The sequence below is a fragment of the Crinia signifera genome, chromosome 3 (genome assembly GCF_055691185.1).
Source record: "Crinia signifera chromosome 3, ASM5569118v1, whole genome shotgun sequence".
In the NCBI taxonomy this organism is placed as follows: domain Eukaryota; kingdom Metazoa; phylum Chordata; class Amphibia; order Anura; family Myobatrachidae; genus Crinia; species Crinia signifera.
In genome coordinates this window covers 190738496-190759062 of record NC_139219.1, presented here as the reverse complement: position 1 = coordinate 190759062, position 20567 = coordinate 190738496, and the positions used below count along the sequence as shown (strand labels likewise).

Below are 20567 nucleotides of genomic sequence, written 5' to 3'. Positions count from 1 at the left end.
TAAGGAAGGCAATAGACAAGAGCCAAAGAAATAGTGACACTGTAACCACACACACACACACACACACACACACACACACACACTTATAGTACTTGCATGCCACCTTACGGTAATGAAATTCAAAGAATTGTAGATATTACACTTGCTTATTACCTTATAAATATTTCATACCATCTTAAATATTGATTAGCTGCTGCTATGTAACAGTCACCACACATATACTTATTGTGTTAGCAAAGCTCGGAGACTGCACACAAACTACAGTAATGAACAGTCAATAATATGTGTAAGATTTACATGGAAAAGCTTATAATAATAACATGTTATTTCCTAACACAATGGGGAAAATTTACTAAGATGGGAGTTCTATTTCACATGGGATGTTGCTATGGGCAACCAATCAGATACAATGGGGTATATTCAATCAGTGTCGAAACTGCCGTCTTGCCGAAAAGACGGCAGTTTTCGACACGAATACATCGGAAGGGGGTTCCGATTTATTTAATCTTTGCATTTTTTTTCCGGCATACCGAAATGTTTCACCATGCCGAAAAGCAGGTGGATTGACGGAAGAGCCGCTAATTCACCTGGTTTTGACGGATACACAGCCCAAACTGCTGTGTTTCCATCATTCTCAATCCGGCATAACAAAATGACAGATTGAGGCAGGGAGGACGGCGCCGGGTGAACAGCAGCAGCTTATACAGCGCCGTCCTCCTGTCCGCCGCAGCCCGCACCCTCACGCCGCCGCCCGCACCCTCCAGTACATACCTGCTGCCGAGCCGGGTGAGAGCAGCTCACCCGGCTCCATCCAGGCTACCTCTCCAGTTCTCACCGTCTCCCGCTGCCACGCTCACCCGGGTGAGTGTCAATCATCGGCCAAATCCGACATCCGGATTTGGCTGATGAATTGAATAATGGATGCCGGATCCATTCCGGCAAAATGGATCTGGGATCAACTGAATATTGGGTACTTATGTATTATCTGGACTCCCATGTTAAATGCACCCCATTTTTTCATACCCCTACTATCCAACTACGCATGGAGTTGATTTTATATAGTGTGGCGAGCGCAGCGAGCCACCGTGCCCGAAGCGTGGCGAGCGCAGCGAGCCCCGCGAGGGGACACGGTCTCATAAGAAGACCGGGAGCACAGATATTACATAAGTACCGAATATTGCACTATATATTATCTTGAACAAGGTGCTAAATAAATAAGTAGATTCTGATTGGTTGCCCATAGCAACATCCCATGTGAAATAGAACTCCCATCTTAGTAAATGTCCCCCAATATATCAATACCAAAAGCTGTCAGAATGCTCCGTGTTCTAGCAAAGCAGTTTAACAACCAAAACTGCACATTTATATTGATTCTACAGTCAGACAGATTCTCTCATGATAATTATATGGATAAAGATATCTTTGCTAAGGCTTCCAAGTAGGGAGAGAAACATGTGAAACCTTTACTGTGGGCCACGCATTGTGAGCAAAACCCTGTGAAAGCGGAAAAGTGAAAGCAATGTCGGAGAGACGCTAATTATATAGAAAAACAGAGACTCATCATTGTCGGATATTGGCGGCAGAGAGACTCTCTCTGTGGAGCAGATTTATTAAGCCCAGGGGAATTATTAAATGGCTGGTACTTTATTGCAGGACAATCAGCTCCTAACTGTCAATTTTCAAAACCAGCCAACTTGAGAGTTCACCGGGTTTAAGAAATCTGCCCCTGTGTGCAGCGTCTCCTACGGACACAATTCAGCCACTTCAGCATTGACTGATTTCGCCAACAGGAGCCATGACATTCAGCCCCTTTGACAACAGGAGAGGTAATTCGCTGCAGACGGCACATTGTATACGTTTCCTGCAGGGGAGAGGGAGCTTCCTACCAGATAGTAAGAGCCGTGTCCAGCCAAATCATTTATTCCGAATATATCTTTTCAACAGGGATAATACATTGCTACAAAAATGGTTTTAATTTAAAGGTATTATATGTTTGCTTACATTTAAAAACAGAGGTCTTTTTTGATCCAGCTCTCTTATTCAACATAATTGCAGCCTTACAGTAGAGATCATTTTTAGTATATTCAAATTTTATGAATTTGTAGGTTATGATGCAGACTGATTTTATGTAATAAATATGATCTTTCTTTCCCCCCCATATATGTGGTTGTATTGTGTATACATATCAGCCCTGTTCAATTCTAACAGCGCTAAGTCCATACAATTATAGTACTTTTGTAGTCTTATAATCAGGCGAGCTGATCTGTGTATGCCACCACGAGCATACTGATAGTAGTCCTCAGCTAATAAGAACATTGAATCTCACTGGGAAGACCCAATTAAAATTTGTAACCAATATCCTTGGTATTTATAGATTCTGGCATTACATAGAAAATTTAATGTGCCTAAGGGTATTGGTGGGCTAATATTGGAATCTACATTCTCTAAATGCCCCAAGTAGCCTCTGTCATCCTTCCAACCCTACTTTTATTAAACATTTTGAGGCACGCAGTCATACACCACTGATATAGGGGAGAATTGTCTTGTATGTATGAGCTTAAGATATATACTACTGTAGGCTGATATGCTTTACATAAAAATAATTCCAGGCTTAAAAGGAGATTTATAGGCTTATTTATTATCATCTATATATATATATGTTTAGTATCTGTGAGTCTCCAAAACACTGCCATCTGCTGGCACAAAGTGAAATTAGGTACTTGTTTCCTATCTGGGCGCCCAGGTTTTCTACGTACGGCACCGTAATGAAATCGGATCGCATCGCATCGTACACATACACGATATTGAACGATGCGATGCGATGCGATTCGATTTCCCATAGGAAACAATGTGAAATGGCTCAATTTAGCCAAATTATCATAGGAACAATAGTAAATGGGCCAAAAACACCCCTGAACATTGAAATGTCCCCCCAAAAGTAGTTGACGCCACCCCGCCATCAACGTGAACCCGAAGCGTGGCGAGCGCAGCGAGCCCGCGAGGGGCGGCGGTACGCGTCCTCCGACCTTTTCATGCCCTACTATCCACTAGGGCGTGGAGTGAGAATAGAATAGTGTGGCGAGCGCAGCGAGCCACCGAGCCCGAAGCGTGGCGAGCGCAGCGAGGGGATGCGGATACCTTCACAGTTATACGCGTCCCCTCGCGGGCTTCCCAGGTGTCCATGGCGACGCGGACACCTGGGAAGCCCGCAAAGGGACGCGTTTACCTGTGAAGGTATCCGCGTCCGCTCGCCACGCTTCGGGCTCGGTGGCTCGCTGCGCTCGCCACACTATTCTATTCTCACTCCACGCCCTAGTGGATAGTAGGGCATGAAAAGGTCGGAGGACGCGTACCGCTGCGCTCGCCACGCTTCGGGTTCACGTTGATGGCGGGGTGGCGTCAACTACTTTTGGGGGGACATTTCAATGTTCAGGGGTGTTTTTGGCCCATTTACTATTGTTCCTATGATAATTTGGCTAAATTGAGCCATTTAACATTGTTTCCTATGGGAAATCGAATCGGATCGCATCGCATCGTTCAATATCGTGTATGTGTACGATGCGATGCGATCAGATTTCTCTACGGAGAATAGCATGGTGCGCAATTAACTTAGCGGGCGCCCAGATAGGAAACAAGTACCTGAAATTACATCTCTTTCTCACACATGAACAAACACAGAAGGTAGCAGACTAGCTTTCAAAGCTTTTTTTTCAAGTGAGTGTATGTATATATATATATATATATATATATATATCAGCTTAAAATTAATTTTCTGTGCCATCCTTCACATATAAAGGAAAGTGTCAGATGTACAAGACGAAGAACAACAACATACTTTTTGATAGGGCCAAACTTTGTCAAAGCAGATGATAAACAGAAGGACAATTTGGAAATATGGAAGTTTTCAATGACACAAAATATTACTTATTTAAAGAAACAATAACTCGAGCATATATATATATATATGTTCTTAAGTCTTCTTAGATCTTCTGTATACAAAGACTGATAAACAAAAAAGATTATAAGGACAATGCACAACTTGGACTTCAACAGAATCTCCGGTTCTAAAAGTGAGTTTGTGTCAACAAATGCAACATTTTTGAATGGCATATTTCGGCCTGTATTCAATGTGGCCGGCGAGGGGGTTAAACATCGGGGATCGCCGTAAGCAAGCATCCCTCGCCGTTTAACTCCCGCGTTCCAGGGAATCCTCGCTGTCAGAGGACGAAGAGGATTCCCCAAAACAGCGAGGCTTGCGGCTAATGCAGGGAGCCCACTAGATTTAGATGCGATCCTCCCTGTTTTAGCGGCCGCACACACAGCTTAGAAATGCTACGAGCTAGAAATGCTCCTCACCAAAAGGCTATGTGGGCATTACTAGATGGCAACTGGGCGTTTGCATGTAATCAAAGTGTAGAGTGGGCATCTTGTGGCATTTTGCCGGAGCACTGTTACCTGACAAGCTACTATTCTACTACAGGCTATGATAAATACATTTTTCAAAGTGAATGCTATGACAAATGATAAATATAACACTGGATATATATATATATATATATACCTGCCAGTTGTTCATGAAACGAAGGGAGTGAGGTAAGGCAGCATTGTTGAGCGAGAGCAGCAAGAGAAGTTCTAAGCAGGTACTTGATGGGAATGTCAGCACATGAGCCCCAGTTTCATTCATCCATTTATCCACAAGCCTGGAAGGGACACACATTATCATTAATTGCAACATCACGCTAAGTTAGCAGCAATCAAAGGAACTTTATATGATGCTCGCCATTATCAAGCTTCATTAGTAACACCATAAATTGATTAGTGAAACTTAGCTCACAAATGACTTTTTAATATGTTCTCGGAGATAAAACAATTTAAGTTTGCATTGCATTAGAAAATATGAAGGCTTTATTATGTTTGAGGCTTATTAGTGCTATTGCTTTACTTTTCTCTCTGGTGTCCTCTAAATATCATAGTGAGAGACTAGCCATCATTAAATGATCAGACTTCTATTTTTGCATGATGTTTTTAGTAAAACCACTGTATCTTGATAATTATATGACAGGCATTAGAACCATGCATTCAGTAAGTCCATACTGCTGCAGGATCTTCTTCATGTCACCAGAATACAATGGTGGGAAATAACAAAACGTCATCAGCACCATGAGATGATAAATACATTCTGTTAAATTCTAATGACAGGTTATATTCATTTTTATTTTCAGGGCAAATTATTCATAGGAATGCCCAGAAAATTAAATGCAAAACAATACAGCACCTTCGCAAAAATTCTCAAATTTTACGACATTAAACAAGCAGCCCGAAGAGGATGGGATTCCCATAGCATGTACCATGGATGATGGACAGGTGTCTGGTGTGTTATATATCCTCTCCCCTATCTACTGTTTTCATGTCAGCCAAGAAAAAGGTGAAGGGATGGTTGAATGAATTATGTGGGAGGACTTGGTGGGGAATAAATAAAGGGGAGAAAGCAGTCAGGTGGTGGACAATTAATTAGTAGGGAGGGTGTTTAGGGAAAAATAGTTATTTAAATTTGTATTTTACAGCTAACGTCAGAAGCTTTTCAGAGCCAACATGACAAAGTTACAATGGTGGGTGAAGATAGAAGGGAAAGAAGAGAAATCGGAGGTGGATGACAGGAAGGGGGAGAGAGTGACAACTTGCATGACATATCTGGGTGATATGTACTGGGATGTGGTATGTTCATACAAATAAAAAAATCTATTTCAAGTCAGACATGTCACATTCTCACACTTACATCCAGCTTAAAAAGAAAATAATGGCATTACTTTCAAATACATTTTACTTGTTTTGCTGTATTACAGTGGCATTGCCAACAGCTATAGAAAACCAATTAAAAAAAAAGGAAGAAAACAAGACATTTCTTTTCCAAACTCAGCTTCTAGGATTCTGTTCAATTAAATAATTTGTAATGGATTTCATCTTGCAAGTACTGTATAAATAAACATGTTTCTGTTCATAAAACATTTAGTAACTAGGAAGTCTATAAAGCTGGATACACACTATAAGATTATCTGTCCAATCTTTCTTGCTGAAAAGAAAATCTGGTAATGTGTGGGGAAAAAAGTACAAATGACCATTTGTCTGAACACCAACTTTTGTTTGTTTGGGAGCAAATTTGCTTCAAACAGAAAGATAGGACAGATAACATTATGGGGTGTACAGACGATGCAATATCGATGGCCGCCAGGACCTGGCGGGTTGCTGGAATCTAACAGGAGGGACGGAGGGCGGCGGGAGGATGGCGCACAGAGGGAAGGCTGCATTGAGTAGCATTGAACTGCCTTCGATCTGTCAGATCGAACTTGAAACAGACTTGCCAGGCAAGTCTATCTCTGCTTTGGATCCTGATGCAGCAGGATAAAGTCCTGCTCCTCCGATTCCCTGGTGTCTTTTTTTCCTGTCTCCTTGTTTAGTTAGAGGCAGGGAGGTTACTTTTGTTTGGGCTCACTTCTTAAGACACAGGTGGTCACTTTGGGGTAGAAGCAGCATGGGAGCATGGCCCTTTAAGGTTTCTGTCCAGGTTATCCATGGTAAGGAGCCATATATAAGTAAATCTCCAGCTTCTAGAATTTGTACCTGTAAGGATTGCAGTCTTCTGGCATGCTTGTCTCTCCAGTGCGGAGATGCTGGAGCTGCGACGGCTAGGAGAGGCATGTGTAGTGGACTACACTGTCCCGCTTCCAGCGGGCAGCTCTGGCCGGGTCTATAATACAACTTCCAGAGTGCTTTGAGCCTATTGCGCACTTCCTGCCAACGGCAGAGTCTGTACGCTGCCTAGACGAGCTCTGCTGATATTTAAAAGGCTAAAAGGAAGCTGCAGGACAGGTGGAGGCAGTGGCAGCGTGTGCATTCTTTTCTCTGTGAAAGGTAGGACATGGGTTCTTTTCCTATATACTTTATATGTTGCCTTGTTACATGAACATACCTTATTAAGGGCCTTATTTTGGTTCATTCTTTCTGACAAAATCCTTCTTAGATGGACAAAACCATGTGCACTGCAGGGGGGGCAGATGTAACATGTGCAGAGAGAATTAGATTTGGGTGAGTAATTTTGTTTCTGTGCAGGGAAAATACTGACTGCTTTATTTTTACACTGCAATATAGATCTCACTTTGAAGTAAAGCCCCACCCAAATCTAATTCTCTCTGCACAAGTAACACCTGCCCCACCTGCAGTGCACATGGTTTTGCCCATCTAAGAAGGATTTTGTCAGAAAGAATGAACCAAAATAAGGCCCTAAGTTTTGTGTTCATACAGGTCCTGATTTTGTAAATGGATCTGCCTTCCCCCATTAGAGAGGACAGTGCCCCTGTGAGATGAGCCCTGTGTGTTTTTCTAGGTAGGATTAGATGTTGTTATTTTCAGTATAGTGACATGCTTTTTTCTTATTCCATAGTGTGTCTTCTGGAGCTAGGAAGAAGTCTGTTAAAAAGAAGCATAACAATCTGTGTTGTATGGCCTGTGACAAGATATTTGAGTCTGTGCAAGGCAAAACTGTGTGAGGATTGCGGCCCTCAGCTTACGTCCAGTGACAGTCAGTCAAAGATATTGAAAGATCTCATGGACTGGATAAAGCAGTCCTTTGTATCTAAGGATGAATTTATGGAACTGCAGGGGACTAAGATCTAGAGACCAAGCAGGTTTTTGTTATGAACAAGCAAATTCTTTGGATGATACATATGAAGTAAATTACTCTTGAGATGAGCCTGGAGAAATGAAAGAGGATGTAAGAGCGTTTAATTTTGAGACAGTCTAATTGATTCTGAAAAATATATATAAGACTATGAATTATAAGGAACCAGTTGTTCCGGTGGAGGAGGCAGATGTACTATTTGAAGATAGATCCAAAAAAGGCAGATCTTTCCCTGTTCATCGTGTCAAAGGATTCTATTGTTAAAGAGTGGTCGAACTTAGAAAAGAAACAGGGTAAATTATTCAGTGTGGATCGGATTTATCCTATAAAAGATGATTACATTTAAAAAGTGGTGTGGTTTACCAAGAGTAGACGCAGCAGTGGCGGAGGTAACATTCCGCACGACATTGCCACTGGAGGACAGTGCCTCGTTTAAAGATCTTATGGATTGAAGAATGGAGAATTCATTAAGAAAATGACATTTTTCTACAGCAGTATCCTTAAAAGCAGGGGTCTCTATGGCATCGGTGTCTAGAGCATTGAGAATGTGGTGTACGACCCTTCACACTGATGTTGGAGAAAAGATTTCTAGGCAGTACGTTTTGAAGAGTTTGAAAGTCATTTAGAAGTCAGTTGAATTTTTATGCGAAGCATCTCTAGATGTTACGTCTTTCGCAGCTAGAGCTATGTCAGCTGGTGTTGCTACAAGAAGAACACTGTGGCTTAGTGCCTGGTCTGCAGACTCTCATTCAAAGAATCGATTAGTTTCGTTACCATTCGAAGATTATTTTCTATTCGGAACTAAGTTGGATGCCCTTATCAACAGACTTACTGGAGGTAAATCGCTTAGACTTCCAAAAGACAGGAAGAATCATTTTCCGTATCCTATATCGTCCAGGCACCAAATCATAAAGAAGCCAAATCATATAAGCCTGGTAGGCCATACAGTCAAAGAGGTATGTTTGCCTCCTCTCGTCAGTCCTTTTGTCAAAATTTCAGACGTGGAAGACAATGACGGTCAGCCATTCCCTCCAGGGGGGCCCGCCTGTTACAATTTCCCATTGTATGGGACGCTTCAATTCAGGATAAGTGGGTACGGAAAGTGGTTCGCGAAGGTTATCTTCTAGAATTCATTCAGGCATCTGTCAACAATTTTTTCATAGCGTAAAGGAGACCAAGATATACACTAGAAGGAAAGGAATTGATGAAGATTTTAGTCGGGATGCAGTTAATATCACGGCGGTCGGGATCCCGGCGTTCAGAATCCCGACGCCGGAATCCCGACCGCCGAAATACTGACATTCTCCCTCCGTGGGTGTCCACGACACCCCTGGTGGGAGAATAAATTAGTGTGCCGAGCGTAGCGAGGCACCGGGCCCGCTGCGTGGCGAGCGCAGCGAGCCCGCAAGGGGGGGCGATCCACGTCCCCCCCTTGTCGGCATTTCGGCTGTCGGGATTCCGGCGTTGGGATTCTAAACGCCGGGATCCCGACTGCCGGGATTCAGTACTGAATCCATTTTAGTCACCCTACTGTATATCAAAGCAATAGAACCGGTACCGACAAGTCAGATAAGAAGGGGATTTTACTCCAATCTGTTTCTGGTGGAAAAGAACCCTGGTTGGTTCAGAACAATTATAGATCTAAGACGTTTGAGCCAGTTTCGTATGGAAACCATGAATACCATCACGACAGGAATAAGAAGATGGGACTTTATGGTGTCCCTAGAATTAAAAGACGTTTATTATCACATACTGATTCATCCTCAAAATCGAAAAATTCTCAGGTTCTCCATAAAAGGGAGACATTATCAATTCACATGCCTACCTTTTGGACTCAACTCTTCTCCAAGGGTATTCACGGAGATGCTAGTGACTTTAGTGGCAGTTCTAAGGAAGAAAGGTATTCTTCTGTGGCCTTATTTAGACAACATCCTCATAGCAGCTTCATCCAGGCAAATACTGCTGGAACATCTACAGACTGTTATCAACTTCATGCAAGCACACGGCCCGATACTGAATCCGCAAAACGAGCCAGTTAAACCCACTCAAAGAATCAGAGTAGTGATAGATTCAGTGAGATTCAATATCTCCCAATCAGAAGAGAGATGCACGAATATAAGAGACCTCTCAATCTCATTGACAAGAAGAAAGCCAACATCTTTGAAAGAATGTTTGAGACTTCTGGGAATGATGTCTTCCAATATTGGGATTGTTCCATGGGCCCAGTGGAGGATGAGAACCTTACAATGGGCAACTCTACCATGTTTAAAGAAATACATTGCCAAGAACAGGAAGATAAGTCTATCAATCAGAGTAAGAAAGTCTCTATCCTGGTGGACAAAGACAGCATTAAAGAACAGAGCAACGCCTTTACAGTCACCACAGTTTCTGGTCATCACAACAGATGCAAGCCAGTCAGGTTGGGGGGCTTACTGCGAAGGAGAAACAGTTCATGGTTTTTGGTCAAGGGAAGAGAGAGTATGAACTCATCAAATTTGGCGAGAAACTGAAGCGGTTTGGAGAGCAGTCAGAGCGTTTTCTCAGAGAGTCAAACAGTCACATTTATGAACCTTTACCGACAATACGTCGGTAGTGGCGTATATAAATTATCAAGGAGGCACCAGGAGCAAGTTACTCATGATGGTGGTCTCAAAAATCCTGACCTGGGCAGAAGAGAACTTAAAGTCTTTGACAGCTATATTCATGCCAGGAGAGCAGAAATTTCTAGCAGACTTCCTCCAGGTGAATAGGAACTAAATGGACAAGTGTTCAAGGATTTGACTATCCGGTTTGGAGTACCAGATGTAGATCTCATGGCAACTCATTTGATCAGAAAGGTGAAGACATTCTTTTCCAGACACTATCTTCCCCAAACTTCAGCGGTAGACACCTTCTCAATTCAATGAACGTGTCGATTGGGGTATGTGTGCCCCCCATTTCCCCTAATTCACAAAGTCCTGAAGAAAGTGATGGACGACCGGATAGAAGTAATAATAATTATTCCCTTCTGGCCTCAAAGGACCTGTGGTTTGCGACCGTTTTGAGATTGGCAGTACAATGGCCCTGGACCGGTGGTGCCGGATCTATTACTGCAGGGACAAGTATTACACCCAGATCCAGCAGCCTTAGCTTTAACAGCATGGAGATTGGGAGGAACTCCCTAAAACAGAAGGGTCTTTCAGATCAAGTCATCTTGGTCTTGTTTCAAGCATGAAAGAAAGTGTCGTCTGTATCATACTACAGAGTGTGGCGTACCTTCATTAACTGGAGAGGGTCACAAGAGTCGATACAAAAAGTTCCTATTGCTGATGTTTTACAGTTCTTATGTAAGGGATTTGCTGAAGGTCTGGCCAATTCAACCTTGAAAGTCCAAATATCTGCCTTAAGTGTTCGACTAGAAAGAAAGCTGGCAGAAGAACAACTTATTATCAGATTCTGTAACACAATTAAAAGAATGAGGCCTCCAATAAGATCCTTAGTGGCTTTGTAACACTTGAATTTAGTATTGAAGGCCCTGATGAAACCTCCTTTTGAGCCACTATCAGAAGTTTCTCTAAAATATCTAACCTGGAACACTGTATTTCTGGTTGCCATAACTTCCGCAAGAAGAGTTAGCGAGCTTCAGGCTTTTGGGCAGAAGAACCATATTTGAAGGTGCTGCCGGAAAGAATTGTTCTAAGAACTAATCCCCATTTTCTTCCCACGGCCATCTCGGAGTTTCATCTCAAGCAGGAGATTTCATTACCAACATTTTATCCTGAACCTAAGGATGAGGACGAAGAATCATTACATAAATTAGATGTAGTAAGAAGTATTACTACTTACAGTAGGAGCAAGTTTCATCTTTGCTCCTTTGGCCATGGCTAGCCATGGCTATTCTATTGGTCTCAGCTGCAATACGTATTGTATTGCAGCTGAGAACAATAGAATAGCCATGGCTAGCCATGACCAAAGGAGCAAAGATGAAACTTGCTCCTACTGTATATGCAAAGGATGGAAGAAGTCAGGAAGTCAAGGCGTTTGTTTGTGATCCCAGAAGGGGCTAGAAAAGGGCTGACTCCTACCAAACAAACCATTGAGAGATGGATAAGAGACATTATCTCATTTGTTTACAAAATGGAAGGCAAGGAAGTTCTGGCGATCATCACGGCACACTCTACTAGGGCTACTGCAACATCATGGGCTTTGAAGGCGAAGGCTTCGGTCAAGGATTTTGTGACGCTGCTACATGGTCCTTAATACATACTTTAAGACATTATGAATTAAATGTGTTTGTACCTCAGTTCGGGGGTCAAGTCTTGAATCAATGTAAGAGCATGAGCATTGTGTCCCTCCCCTTTGTTAATAGCTTTTGTATTTCCCAATGTGAAGGCTGCCCTGGGATCGTAGAAGAAAACATCAGATTATACTCACCGATAATTCCTTTTCTTCTTAGAGACCCATGGCAGCCATTATTTGCCCTCCCTTGTGTTTCTTTTTGGAAGGCGACACTCAAGAAGACACCAGGGAATGGGAAGAGCAGGGATTTATACCGGAAGGGGAGGTCCCTGAGAAAAAGTAGCGAGTCTAATTACAAGGAAAGGGGATGAAATCCCAATGTGAAGGCTGTCATGGGTCTCTAAGAAGAAAAGGAATTATTGGTGAGTATAATCCGATGTTTTTGCATGGAATAATTAGTCTCTTTGGGTAAAGTGCCCACAACATACACTGTATTCATTGCAAACAATGGAATAGTATACGAGAGAGAGAAAAAGTTTGTCAAGGTGTGGTGCACCTGCAAAAACTGACCTCAATAAAATGTAACTTATTTGAATCACAAAAATAAAACAGCGAAATATAGACCCATAACACAACAAACAAGTGAATAAAGTGCATGTTAAAAAGCACGTGTGGGGTCTCCGTGTGTCTTTTGTTATCTCCTTTTAATATAAAGCTGCTGGGCTACTTGTTTCATAGGTTATCAATGGATGGTTAAACAATGGAATAGTTGAATGGTTAAACAATGGAATAGACCATGCATAAAAATATTCCCTTAAAATACACATAGCAGAAATTGACAACAGCTGGAAAGATATTTTTATTACATTGTCACTTATACACTATACCTCCTAGAAAACTAACAGCTATAGACACATCCGCAATACTTAGGAATGTATTTACCATATATACTCGAGTATAAGCCTACTTTTTCAGAACAGTTTTTATGCTGAAAAAGCCCACCTCGGCTTATACTCGAGTGAGGGCCCCACTTGAGTCAATAAGTTTTCCCAGTTTTTTGTCGTAAAATTAGGTGCCTCTGCTTATCTTCGGGTCGACTTATACTCGAGTATATACGGTACTAAGATTTGAGTTCTATTTCAGATTGGATTTTGCTATAGACAACCAACTAGAATCTAGTTAACCATTCTCCTAAACGATTCCTGCTTTCTCTAAAGTCCCAGTCATCTGTAATTTAAGGCATACTATTTATTTTCAGGTAATTCGGGTGTGCGGAAATCAATACAATATCCATTTTAAGGCTGTATTTGATCTTTGGTCCTAGAATAAATTTAATCTGTGACTATAAATCATCAAAATTGCGGAAGTAATGTCAGCCATTGCTTTAAAACTTTTGAATTATGACTTAACAGGAGCAAATGAATGAAAAATCACAACATCTAACTTCAAGCCCAAGAAACACGATCTAATATGCAGTTAGAAACTGGTATACCGATGAGTTACCAAGGGTTGCCACATGTTTGATATTCAAGTGCCATTTTACAACAACCTGCTAAAGATTCAGGAGTCATATCAACTGACTTGCAGCTATATGCAGCGGGATCGCTGCATTAGCCACAAACCTCCCCGTCGTGATTGCGAGGATTCCCCCGGAACATAGAATAGGTTGAACGGTCAGCGAGGGAGGATAAAACGGCGAGGATGGCTTGTTTTCGGCGATCCTCGCCGAATACAAGCCACCCCAGCCATAAACCCCCTTGCTGGCCACAAGAGCATGGGCTCTACATGTTTGTTCTTGTTAACAAGATATAGGATGCACATTTTAAGTATGTACTGTATTGAAGCTCTGCCTGGACCCCTTGGCAGAGTTGTGCCATAATGTATTGTAAATAATCTATCAAATGGTGGCACCATTCTTCCACAAGGGTTATACACGGTAACAATCATCAGTAAATTTACTGAACACCAATAACAGATTTACATTTGAAATCACTGAAGAAAAAAATAGTTGGCAGGAAAAATCATCCCCAGCCTGCATCCACCGCAGCACAGCTGCCAACTGACCTGAGGAACTCTACATTGGAGATACCATTTTTCAGAACTAGATAATATAAGAAAATGTGTGCTACATCTTACATCTATGTGTATTCTCCTAATTTAATATTTATTGAAGGAGTATTTAAAATGCAAATGATAGGTCCGATTCTGCTTCTATATACATTTAAAAAAAAAAAAAAAACATAAAAAACGGTTTGTAAAAAGAAGCTAAGCATAACAAATCAGTCAGTAAAAATATATATTTTTTAAATGTTGGCACACCACAGTGAGAAGGCCAGGTCTGGTCATGCCAAATGAATACTCACGTTACAATTAGCTGCTTTTACAACAAAATCAACTCTTAATCGCTGTAAGTCACAGCCATACACATAATAAACAGAGCTGGCACTGAGAGTGCGTCTGTTTGATAAGCTTTGTGTACAGTGACAGAACGATCCCAAACTGAAGGTGGGAATTGGCTTTGTGATCTGCAGAGACGTAATACACGAAAGTGTGTTGGACAAAACCTTTACATAAATAAATTATTATAATGAAATTTCTTCAGCAAGCCACCTATTGATTTGGAAAAACACATCCAGCTTCACAAGCTAAAAATAAAACCTGGTCTTTTTCTAAGTCTTGTTCAAAGCTTGTACTAATGAAATATTCAGCAGACACTGGAAGAAAGACCAAAACAAAATTCCCAATCTCAGCACGCAAAATGGATTTTTCTATTTACAAAAGAAAGAAAAACGACTGTATATTTATATCACTTTTGTTTCTTTGCATTCTTTTCCCAAGTCATTACTGTGAATTGTAATGGAGAAGACTTTATAATGTTTTTCCTATTATCATACTTAGCAGCAGTACTGTATTTTGGTATATAATTGCATTAAACCATCTACAATAAAATCAATTTTTTTATATAACTGTGACCTCAAAAACTTACTGTATAAACTCCCTCAGCCATCCCTTCACAAGATAATATACTGTATTCTGCCTATGTTCATATGTGCTTCCTCACACAGTCCAAGTCTAAGCTCCACTGGGGAAAGCAATGGTGAGTGGCTGAACATTTTCTGTAAAGCATAATATTGGGGTAATCCAATTACATGTGCTACTTTGTCAGCCAGAAAGAAAAAAACGGACTATAATCGCCGGTGGTCATGATCAGGCTAAACAAGTCTAGCGTTTTATATGCTGCGCTATATAAGAAACTGTTAATAAATAAATAGCGGAAATCCATATTCTGTGATTTCCGCACAGCCCGGAATGGTGTAGCAAAGTTCATGCACTTTAGCAATGTGCCCGCAAAATTCTGCAGGCACACCACGGGGAGGCACCTGGCGCGAGGGGCAGCTTTGTCCGTTGCTGGGTTTCCCCCCACAGTCTAGCACTGGATATTGAAGTTTTGCTAAATTTCACAAAGTTGCAACTTAATTAGTCTGAATCGGGCCCCATCTTGGCACTGTATATGCTAATAAAATATATGGGTATTAGAAACAAAAGTAAAAGCTACCCCATTCCTTTAGATAAAAGGTTTTAATAAAACACATTTTGTAAATGGCCTATCCGTTTTCTGGTTAGGAATACAGGCTACAGCTATTTGTGCCTTTTATTTTATGAATATGAAGATAAAATGAAAGACAGAATTGCACAGTGTAGTATGTCTCCTGGGTATTATTCTTCAGGTGCTACAATTCTCTTTTCTTGTACTTCGTTAGTTAGCACAAAAGGCAGCAGGTGGACATGCAGAGCACTGTAACTGCAAGGTAATTACACATCCGAGTAAGTGAAATGTTAACATATTTATGTTTTGATAAAATCTGTTGCTCTTGTGTTCTTGTCAATTCAATTACTATTTCAATGAACCACGACTCACTAACGGCTGTCGTAAGCAAAAGAACATTTAGCAAAAGGAGGCATGCTGTGATCATATTTCAAGTACTGTACAGTACATCCAAGATAGTGGTCAATTATATCATTATGGTGACCCAGGAGGAAAGCAGGTGTCTGAGCACAAGATAAATGACATGCACCATGGTAGCGGAGAAAAGATTCCAGCTCAATCTGTGCCAGACAATTAACTATTCCAACAATCACTGATTTTTTTTTTATTTGCATTAGCTTGCTAGTCTGCATTTCTATATTGATTACTTTGTAACACAGAATTTCCTCAAATATAAACCACCCATAAATACCTTGTGGTCTACACGTATAGAAGAATAAAAAGGTAGAATTTCCAAATACCAGAGTTTCAGCCATAACCAGTAAAGCCTTAATAAATAAAGGGTTTCCCACCTGCTCTGTAATCATATCTACTCCATCTGCTCTCATTTTTAATCAAAGTCACAACAGGGAGTAAATCTTTATCTGGACAGGCAATTTATACCGGAAAGGGGCAGGCTATAGCACAATTGCATAATGTTGGCCTGCAATGTATAGTAACGGTCACAATAACAGTTAGAAGTGAGGAACATGTTGCACATTTAAGCCCCTAGAGCAGTGGTTCCCAAACTGTGTGCCATGGCACCCTGAGGTGCCCAATGTTCCCTCTAATTTTACGAAGGCTGTGTGCGGCTAAAGATTTTGGCTGTGCAACTTTGGAAGGAAATTTAAATTTTTGTGCGTCACATATATATAACTGGAAAGTGAAGTTCAGCATTTGTGATACTAAATTATACTAAACATTTAAACATTCAAAACGCAGCACACAATGTAGTTAATGGGTGAAACACACATTTAATTGAGTCCACAACTGCAAAAAGGGACCACTGCTGCTTTGTGCGCTCTGTTGTAAAGTCTGTGCGCACGCTCGTCGAGTTGTGTGCGTGTGCACAGCTTAGAGGGAACATTACTCAGGACCCTTGCAGGAGTGCTTTGGATTGGTGGTCCAGGATCAATTCAAACTGATTATCGTCAATATAATTGTATACCTGTACTTGAGGCTGCTAATCATCAAGTATGTGGACAAACAGAAGCAAATCTTGTCCCATACCACATAACTGACCATAAAAATGACATATTAACACAATTTCTCAATAAGAAATGTTTGGCCTAGGGGTGTCATGGATAAAATTCTGATACTATAGTGTGCCTTGATCTAAAAAAGTTTGGGAACCACTGTCCTAGAGTCTTTACAACGATGTACAATGAAAATCACAGGCGTAGACTTGTTTAAAAAAAAAAAAAAAAAAAAAAGGTCACAACTCAACTGTGTTGGACTCGCCACCTCCAAAAATTCTCCTGAAAAAAACGCAATGGCTCTTAATCAAACCACATACAAATTTACATTGGGATGCATGTACAACTGACAATGGCTCAACTACACAAACAATGGCATTGCGAGCACTTTGTGTCCACCTGTGAAATACTATGCTTTCTTCATTTAGGGTAAATACTAATACTGGGTAGCTTTGTTTTTACAAAAGCAGAATTAAGTAAGGACACCCTTGACAACAAGAAGGACAAAAGTTACTAAGGTTCTAAATCCCGGGAGTTATGTGGTGGTTTTACAACCCAATGATTTACAAACTTGAAGACCGCCAAGAAAGCAGACTTTAGAATAGAATAAAAACAAATAAATGACATGCCATCATTGTTTTAAACTGTGGAATAAAGTAGAATAGAAAAGAAATTGGAGGGTTTAAAAAGGCCACCAAACTCACGAAAGTATAGAAATAGTTACAAATGTACCCTGGACCACTGAGACTGGCCTGGCATTGTAAAACATGGGGGAGGGGCTTTTCCCCTCATCTGTTTTCCATACCAGACATTGCTCAGAGGTCCAGGGCTGTTTTTTGACTTGGAAGGAGGATCTTACACATTTTTTATGTTTTTTTTTACCCCATTATTTCTATTTTTGTACACATTGGGCCTGATTCAGATTTGTTTGCTGAGCAGCGTATATTTGTTGCCAAGCGAAGAAGTAAACGCTGCTCGCTGCCCAGCCCCACTCTGCCACCCAAATCTGCTCACTAGCATGCAAGTGGATGTGTTCGCACACACATCCGCCTGAATGCGGCTGCATGGCAGAAAATTCCATTAATGGCAACTCATCACCAAATGATTTTTCCACTCTTTGTAAAGAAAAGTCAGCCTGGACTGACTTTGCAAGCGGACGCTTCCAAACGAATTCAGGACAGGCGCTGACATTATGTGACGTCAGCCACCCGCTCATGCCTGCGTCCACAGGGGTAAGCCCCACTTTACTAGGGGCACGCCCAGTAAAGTACCAGGCACTTTATCTTTTCTCCTCCCTTATCACTGCTTCATACATCGACCCCTGTACCTGTGCAGGTGTTGGCCACCACCTGCAATACAGTCCAGCCCTATGAGAGGATGCTCTACTTCTGAAATAAAAGATCTGATCAACGCTCGTCGGACAAATGGGCTCTTTAGGTTTGTATTGTAGGGTTCTGTGCACTGAGATTCCTACGTTTTGCCTATAAACATTGAGCCAGCATTAATTTTTTTACTTACGGAATCGACTTGACTGTTCACTCCATCAAACCTTCTACATATGTTAAAGCACGATTTTTATCTTGTTCTAATTTAGCATAACCTTTTATCCGTACAGTCTTACAATTCTCTCTACATTTTATCAAGAGTAATTCGCTACCTTAATTATTCTCCTGCAGGAATTATGTGGACAAAGTGCCCTGTTATCTATTGTAGCTGCTCATTAACATAGCAGTGTGCCAAGTAAAAATTATTGGTGTAATTCCCTAGCATGAAATAATTTGAAAATCACCCAGCAGTGAACCAATATGCCTCGCTATTATAAAAGTTGAACAAAATTATTCACATAGCAGCTGAGTGGGTGGTGTTTGAAAAAAGCTTACGTTTATGTTTTAATATTGCAATGGCCAGCTATGAGCAAGCATGTTCTGGCACAAAAGGTTGCATCGCTCTTACTTTGTGGTTATTAACACAATCCATCAAAAACTGCTGCAGGTGTTGAGCTAACAATACTTCCAAAGTTCTCTAATAGACATTGAGGTGATATTGCTCGGCTCTGCTTAATTCACTTCAATACATATTGTAGATAATTTGGTTGCATCTAGCAACTGAATTTCAAAAGTAATCTTATGATTTCTCTAGAAACTGCAAAACTATGGAACCGAAGGCTCTATTAAGAAACAAAAAACGGTTTTGTGTATTTACTGAAAAATGTACAAATATAGCACATGTCAAATAGTCTTCTATGTGGTGCAGCTTTATGGACACACTTTTGAAAGTATCTGCGAGACATTTTTCTGCCACCAGACTAACAAATTAATACTCAGATGAATGAAGCATATGCGTGCTGTGCTTTGTGGGGGAAATTTACTAAGAAGGCGATTAAGACTGATCCCATGTAACTAGGGTTGCCACCTCTCCAGGATTACCGGGATTCTCCCGGATTTGGTGGCAACCCTGTAGGAGGCTTTTTCAATCACCTGGATTCTGAGATTCTCCCGGAATCCGGGTGGACTGGAAAAGCCTGGACATCCTTTCACTGTGGCGTTGCTGCTGTCTGGACTGCTGCTGCCTGCTCATACCCAGGCTCCAACTATAGACTGTGCAATGCTCCCATTCCCAGTGATGCCTTGCGGCATCGGTCTGGTCCTGGCAATCAGTGTGCCGCTGCGTAATGACGTCTCAGTCTGCCTTCCCCCCAGCAAGAGGCATTGCTCTGCCAGCAAAAGCCGCCCGGCCCCTGCTGAAAATCCCACTTGCCCGGCCTTCTCCCTCTGCGAGAGGCGTCACTTCCCCAACAGAAGCCGCCAGACACAGATCACAGACAGCATGCCCTTTCATCTAGCTGCACTGGCATCTGCTCCACATAGCATAGCGTCAGGAGCTGCTACATCGAAGCACCCAACAATTACAGAGGTAGTTTCTCTACCGCTGCACAGAACTGTTCTAACTTTAAGGACTTCTCACCCCTGTCCTCAGTGGAGTTGTATGCTTTTTTTTTTCAAAGTATGTTTATTGAATTTTCCAATAAAGTGGTACATACATGTGGAAAGTAATAATCTAACATAGTATTAAATGAACATCGGTTAATAGAATCATGCTACCACAGTATCAGCAAAACACTTCTTTTTCTCAGTACATATATTTCACAAGTGTCTATACATTTGAGTATTTCAGTAACCGAGGTGATGACGGGCGTCTTCAAATTGATCTGATCACCATTTCACAACCAACACAAACAAATTTAGAAAACTTTAAGTGTAATACCTGGGGGGTACATTCGTACCCATTCAATCTTATTAAATTTCCCCCTGTGAATCAAATGACTATGTTCATGTACAATTATTAATAAGCGGCAGCTTCTGCAGTCTTAGGGCAGTATTCAATGATAAATTACGCAATGTGCAGCGAATCCTATTTAGGATTTGCTGCACATTCGCAAGGTTCCGGAGGGCTGGAGCATTCGCTGCCAGCCCTCACCGTCATCCTATTCAACACCGCAGAGGCTCGCTGCCCCTGATGGCGAATTATAACCCCTGTGGCAAACGGCGGCAGGCAGGGAGATAGAAGCCTCCCTGCCTGCCCCAGAATGTGTGGGGGAGGAGGGCTCCCGAGGACACAGGCAGCAGAATCTGCCCCCCCCCACCCCAGGGAGAGCTGGCAGGGAACAAGGTTA

General features: G+C 41.6%; 1 protein-coding gene across 4 annotated transcripts in view; it reads right to left on the bottom strand.

Moving 5' to 3' along the window:
- UBE3D (ubiquitin protein ligase E3D) overlaps positions 1-20567 on the bottom strand; it is a 181669-nt gene that overhangs the window by 67828 nt on the left and 93274 nt on the right. For 3 of the 4 annotated variants that reach the window (XR_014471739.1, XR_014471740.1, XM_083177138.1), the window contains one exon: positions 4562-4700. The exons of the other annotated variant lie outside the window; for it this stretch is intronic. Coding sequence is in view for 1 of the 3 variants with exons in the window: in XM_083177138.1 (XP_083033264.1) it covers positions 4562-4700 (139 nt within the window). In the remaining 2 variants the exon portion in view is untranslated. The remainder of the gene's footprint in view (positions 1-4561; positions 4701-20567) is intronic. 4 annotated transcript variants of the gene reach the window in all.